Consider the following 7,154-nt stretch of genomic DNA (forward strand, 5'->3'; position numbering starts at 1 on the left):
AGAACTTGGTTCATCCAAATTGGAAGGTCCACCAGGAAAGTATGTAGAATGTGAGTTGAAGACCATCCTAATCTACATAGTACATGCATGCTAAAAAAATCTTACCATAACAAATACAAACCCCTCTTCGTAGTTATACATCAAAAGCTTTACTTCTTGTTTTTTTTTAATTTCTAGGAATATTCAATTATGATAAAGCAACCCACATGACCACTCCCGTTTCCTAGTCCATGGGCTAGCAGCCTAAATCCCTCCTGCCTGACTCCGTGGCAGATTCGAAGAGTTAGGATATGGATATTATTCTGTAGATCTCTTAGTAAGGATTGTTCTGTGGTTCCAGGATGAGAGATAATATTAATTAAAGATGTCTGAGTTTCTTCCTAGCACTGCTAATGCTATGACCAACAGAAGGAAAGCAGTACTTTCCCTCAAGTAAAATGTCAAAACTGAGAAAACTGCTAGTGGTCCAGGAAGCAGAAAGTGAGGTAGAAACAATCAAACAAGTCAACGCATAAAGCAGTTCTCCCCTCTCAGAGTTAGGCGTTCTCTACGAGATAGGCTCTGTGTCTACTCCCCTTACAAGAAGACAGGAGCATTGAGAGGACTAGACAGCTGAGAGCTAGACACCAAGCAGTTAAGCCGGATACGTAGAAGAAAAATGCCACCATTATTAAAGAAATAGTGTGTCCCGCTTACGGATGCTACAAGCATTGCTCTGTGAATTTCTGAATCCAGCCTGGAAAATGGCTCTGTTACTTTTCTAGAAACAAGATGTCTTCCCTAATGAATGTCCTGATAGCAATGGCAGTGCTACATGGAACAGAAACAGCAGACCTCCAAGATATTCTGCCATTCAGTTAGACTAAGAAATGAAATTTTACTTAGATTTTGAGATTATATCACCAAAGAACCTGAACATATGTGTGAAATTTAAACAAAGATTTCAACTTCTGATATAACCAATGTTTCTGCTCTTTCTGCATACCTGTTTTTAATCTCAATTACATTCATATTTCTTTAAAAAGTTGAGTGCGTGGAGAAATTTTATAACAGTTGCTATAATTTCTATCTTAAGTTTTCCCACAAAGGTCTATTTGTTCAAAGTTTGCTCTCCAGCTTGTTTCAAATGTGAAGAGTTAAGAGATGGAGTCTAGTCAGAGCTCTGTAGGCCATAGGGTATGTGCCCCCAAAGCGGAGTATAGGACTGTCAATTTCTTGTTTCTCGTTCTTTCCAGGAGATGAATAGTTTTGTTCTGCTGTGCACTTTCACCTCAGTGTACAACCACAACCCCAAAGAAAGGGGAGTTGACTAGAAGACAATGCATGTCTCACAATGTATGTGAGCTATGATATTTATGTGGTGGTTCTAAGATACCTTTCAGGAGTGAGTCCTCCCTGCCTTTTTACTGGATCTGGGGATAGAACTCAGAATATTAGTCCTGAGCAGAAGTACTTCTAACTACTGAGCCATCTTGCCAGCCCAATGTTAATACTCTTGATGAAGTCTAGTAAAATCTTTCCCATATATATTTATTCACCAAGTATTTATACCAAGTATTTGTGTATATTTGTGTCTGTGCATGTGTGTATGCACATGAAATCATCTTTTTAGAGTCACAGTTATAGTAATTAAATATCACAGACATTCTTTGTTCATTTTTCTATATTTGAGCTTACAAGGTTAGAGTGTTTGATTGTCTGTGGTTTGATTGTAAGGTCCAAAGGTAGTGAGTGATTCCAAAGAGACGGTATCTTCAAGACACAATGGGACTAAAATACTCATAAATTCACAGAAACTATGGCAGCATGCACAGGGCCAACACAAGTTCAAGCCAGACAAAATCCCAGCACTGATAGGAAGTAGTTGACACAGGATCCCAGCGCCAACCAAGAAACTATTTGCAACTGATACCTACTAGCAAAGGGAAAATTGATCTTTGTCTAATGGCTATCACTGGGTATATGAACCATAGGTAGAGCCTATGCCTCAGAGAGTTGACCAACAAATGAACCAAGTCCATGATTTGTTTGTGTGGGATTTTGTTTTGTTTGTGTATTTTTTATTAATAGGTTTTTGTTGTTGTTCTTTTTTGTTTGTTTGTTTGGTTTGTATTCTGAGCAAGAACAAGAAGAGAAAGAACATGAAGTCTGGTTAGTAGGAAGGTGGGGGAAGATCTTATAGAAGTTATGGGCAGGGGAAACATGATCAAAACAGTAAATTAAATGAAATAAAAATTAAGAATTTCTTGAATTTGAGTTTCTCTAGTAGTTTGCTGCAGTGATAAAAAGCAGAACCAGAGAAAAGCCAGCCATTGGTGGTGGGCTAGGATATAGAATATAGAAACAGAAAGGATCCCTGCAAATGGTAAAAAAAATCTCAAGTTATAACTTTTTATACCAACAACTGAGTGTCCTGTTTAATAGAATAGAGAGACTCTCAGAAGGATAGGCAGTGCAAACAATGGCGTATACTCCATCCCTTAAGGCACATCACTGAAGCTGCAGCATTTGCAGTAAACAGACAATGTTATGATGGAGGCTACCCAGACTCTAAGCTGAGGTAACTGCCTGAAATCTCACCCTACACCCTATGTGAAGGAGACCTTGAGCTGTGAACTAGAGAAATGTTCCACTCAGTGGTTACATTTGTGAAGACAGGGACCATGTTTTATTTTGAGAATATTTAACTGTTCAGACATTATGCAGGGCCCAGGCCAGAGGTAGGGGAGCAGGAACAAAGGACAGGAGTCAGGTGAAGTTTACATGATATCCCTATGAAGCCTAGAAAGAAAATCTACAGACAATGGGAAAGGTTTGACTGATTATTCCCCTGCAAAGATGAAAAGCCATAGCCCAAGACTGTAGACTGATAACTGCATCTCAGTGAGATGAGTTAGGAGATACTGAGGTCCAGTCAGTCAGAATCCCAAGAGCATCGAAATCATTAGTACCAAGTGGATTTTGCTATTCGGACTTTTCTTTACAAATAAAATAGAATGCTACAGAGATACAAATGACAATAGTTATAATTGCTACTAACAGATTAAAGTATAAAAATTATTTTAAAAAATCTATTCGATCATCAGAACCTGGGCAACTTTTAAAGTCCTAAATACTATCATTTTGTTTATAATGACTGAAATGGCTGCATGAGCACAGATTGTTTCCTGTTTGATCTTAAAGCTGTCAACTACAAAGGTAAATACAAGATTGTCAGATGAAACAAGGAGACATGCAAGTCAGAACCAGAGCCTGAGATCTAAGAGTCAATTTCATGACCTTCTAAGGTGATAGGGAGATGCCCCAAAACTGAAAGCACTTGTCATCAAGCCTGAGTTCAATCCTCCATCACCACAAGGTGAAGAACCAGTTCCTGCAAGCCATGGCACCTGTACGTACCCCCTACCCCCATCTATACATTTTCTCCCCTCCTCTCTTGCTAAAATAACAAAGCTCATTGAGGAAGTTAGTTTTCATTAAAATTAGTTGTATCCTTAATTCCAACAACCTTACTTTGTGGTCTAGAAATGAATCAAATACGTTTCCTGGCCAAGCAAATGTCTTGATAAGGAACGTATTCTCTTCACAGTTGCAAGTGCTGGCTATCAGAAGTGTAGCCTCTTCTGGATGGAAAGGACAGACCTCAGCCTGCACTCTCACCCTCCAGCTGATATGCAGCCTTCTTCCTTTGCAGAGGTTGATGGTAATGCTTTTGCCTTCAAAAGCCAGGTCAAAGCACAGACACAGAATCAATCCTCACCAAAATCAGAGGGCAGAGGGCCCACGTGTATTGTTTTTCTTAATCCACTTTTGATCAGGATGTCTGAGGGTCTGGCTGGTAAACAGCCACGTTTAAAAAGAAACAATAATCTCACCCTCAACATGTCATGTTACCAGGAAGTCCCACATCTAAGATCCGACAGATACTGAGCCTTCTTGTCTACTGCCCTATGTAAGTAAAGGTAAACTGACACTGTCTGAGAACACCTTTCCTTGGGATCCATGCTATATTCTTCTCCTACCAGCAGAGGGAGGCCTGATCCACTTCCCGAGCTCTGAGACTGCTCGATCAAGTCTCTCAGGGACTCTCCAGGAGGAATGTACGTCTCGTCCTGCTCCAGCCCAATGCTGTACCTAGGTCGGGCTTCTTGTCTTTTATACCTAAGTATGGACAAGGGAGATGATTTCAAAAACGTAAATGCAGTGACAGATATAAAACACCGCAGACAAATATTAACCATGGACTTTAGCAATAAACACAAGATGAAACGCTATTTGCTATCTTTGGGAGGTTTCTCACTCAGTCATGTACAGATTTTTTCTCTGTGTTTTAAATGTTATATATAATCAGACTATACTCATTGGCATTTCCAAATAGCTCCAATAACCATTCCCTAGAAACATTTCCTTTAAGTTCCCTAAGTACTTAAATGTGTGAGGGATTTTTTCTTTCATTTATTAAAGATTGTCAGGAGCCTGGAGAGATGGCTCAGCAGTTAAGAGCACTGGTTGTCTTTCCAGATGACCCTTGTTCAATTCTCAGCACAAACATAGCAGTTCAAAATTGTCTTTAAATCCAATTTCAGGGTATCCAATACTCTTACACAGACATACATACAGGCAAAACACTGATGCACAAAACTAGATAAATAAATCTATCCTTTTTTTTTTGGTTTTTTTGAGACAGGGTTTCTCTGTGTAGCCCTGGCTGTCATGGCACTCACTTTGTAGACCAGGCTGGCCTCGAACTCAGAAATCCGCCTGCCTCTGCCTCCCGAGTGCTGGGATTAAAGGCCTGCGCCACCACGCCCGGCACCTTTTTTTTTTTTTTTTTTCCTAAAGTATGTCAGGGAACTCTTTTACATAAAATTATATATAAGACAATACAATGACCATGACATAAAAATAAAACCTTAAAACATGGTAATATTTAACATGTAATGTCTTCTATAACTTATCTTAATTAACTAAATGATGTACTATAGAATGTTACAGTTTAAAATTTGGATACTCAAATAGTATGGACACTTAAACCTTTAAATTTCACAAAGTAGAAAATAAGTTCTTGACTAAAAAACTTAAATATAACTAAACTCAGTTTATTTTAATGTTTACTCTATAAAAGTTATAATACTAGAGAAATTTGTAGTCAGGAAATAAGGAATTACTGAAAGCACTCTGACTCCCATATGTTTTCTTTTAATTTAATTATCATCAAACCTAAGTCATAACTAGTCACTAAATTTTCCAATTATCTGTGTTTCCTTAGAGATGAAAATTTTAAGTGAGTAATGTCTGAAACAGAAATGAGACAGGCATCTATTTATAGCTTTGTTGGGTGAATCTCTATCAATAGCAATAGACATTTTCAAATCAACCTAAGATCTAGGGGCAAGGGCTGGAGAGATGGCTCAGCGGGTAAGAGCACTGACTACTCTTCCTAAGGTCCTGAGTTCAAATCCCAGCAACCACATGGTGGCTCACAACCATCTGTAATGAGATCTGCCACCCTCTTCTGGGGTGTCTGAGGACAGCTACAGTGTACTTACATATAATAAATAAATAAATCTTTGAAAAAAATATTTAGGGGCAAAGAAAGCCATGCTGCAAAAAGCTTACAGGCAAGAACAGTAAAAATATATTCATATAGAAATCTCACTAAGAGTGTGAAACTCCATGTACACATCCAATACTTACCTGAAGTAACAGAATAAAATAATGAGGACCAAGAGTAAACTACAGACAGTCACAGATATAAGTAAGGCCTTGTGGTGTATGGGTCCATCAACAAAATCTGAAAAAGAAAGCCACAAAACAGCTTATAGTTTTACTTAAAAGGGATAAACTCTTTTTCTAAACATTTAATAAACATGTATCAAATAGGGGAATGTAAAATAGGGAAAACTATAATGTGTTGTATTAAAAAGCACATATGTACTCAAAACGGCGTGTATGATGATTGGTTGTTGATGATACTGTCAGACGTAGATGAATCCATTCAGCTAGATGTTTATTTCAACAGCACAAGTCTCCTCTATGGAAGGAGTTGACCTGACACAGAATAAACCCATAGAAAGAATACAAGGGAAGCAGATGGGTCCCTGAGTCTAACGTGAGAGTTCGAGCTGCTGTGTACCCCAGAGTCAGTGGCTGGGTCTGCAAGGCTCTTCTCACCTGGTGTCTGAAACAAAAACAACTCTGTATTCATTATATCCAAAGTTGTTTTCTGATAGATGCAAAACACAAGAATCCCTCAAATCCTATAAAAAAGATAGATATGAGTATACAGTGCACTTTTGTATGAACTCAAGTTCTTGACAAATCAGATTTGCTTAAAGCAAGCTTGAGAAAAGCTTCAAGTGAATTAGAATGTTTTAAGAGACCAAACCCAGAAATATTTATTCAAAAATATCTTCAATATCTTCTTTTTTAAAACCAATCATCCCAGGTGATTTGGGGGAGGGGAGGTGCAGTAGCTGAGGGCTATTTAAATAGTCTCACAGTCTCAGAGTTAGCCACGTTATTACAGGTACTGCATGCTCTGGGGAAAGTGATGGGTGCTACTTAGTTGTGAAAAGGAGGACTATAAGCTATGACTTCAGACAGCCTGAGAAGACATTCTCCCAGCTGTTCCCCTGCATAGAAAAGACAAATTCAAGTTTTGGCAGGAGATTTTCATTTACACAATAAAAAGTAGGATATGTTCCATGAAAGAAAATCTTAAAAAGGACTAAACTGGATAAAATCATTACATCCTTAGCAATTTACTGACAAAAGCTACACATATGGCATTATAGTATCACTTCAGTAAACAAAAATGAATTTCACAAAGGATACTATATCATCGTGTAATTCGATTCTTTTTTCTCTCTTTTATAGGGAAAGTATTACTATGTAATCAAGAGGGTTTCAAACTTCAAATTTTTCTGCTCTAGCCTCCCAAGGGTTGAAATGACAATATTGGCCACTATGTTGGCAGATATTTTTGTTTATATACTGTGAACGTTTCCCACAACGAGTTATTTTCAAAGATGATATGGTATTTGCATAGAAACATCCTAATTAGAAATCAATCTTCTGTTGTGATATATAAGGGATCCGCAACCCTATAGGTGGAACAACAATATGAACTAACCAGTACCCCGGAGCTCTTG

General features: G+C 38.1%; 1 protein-coding gene across 3 annotated transcripts in view; it reads right to left on the reverse strand.

The window, feature by feature from the left end:
* The window catches only part of Bmpr1b (bone morphogenetic protein receptor type 1B), a 157,876-nt gene that overhangs the window by 21,948 nt on the left and 128,774 nt on the right, over positions 1-7,154 (reverse strand). For all 3 annotated transcript variants that reach the window (XM_029475531.1, XM_029475532.1, XM_029475533.1), the window contains 2 exons: positions 5,698-5,794; positions 4,023-4,161 (listed from right to left, as the gene is read on the reverse strand). In XM_029475531.1, coding sequence (XP_029331391.1) covers positions 4,023-4,161; positions 5,698-5,794 — 236 coding nt within the window. The remainder of the gene's footprint in view (positions 1-4,022; positions 4,162-5,697; positions 5,795-7,154) is intronic.

Source organism: Mus caroli, chromosome 3, assembly GCF_900094665.2.
Source record: "Mus caroli chromosome 3, CAROLI_EIJ_v1.1, whole genome shotgun sequence".
NCBI lineage: Eukaryota > Metazoa > Chordata > Mammalia > Rodentia > Muridae > Mus > Mus caroli.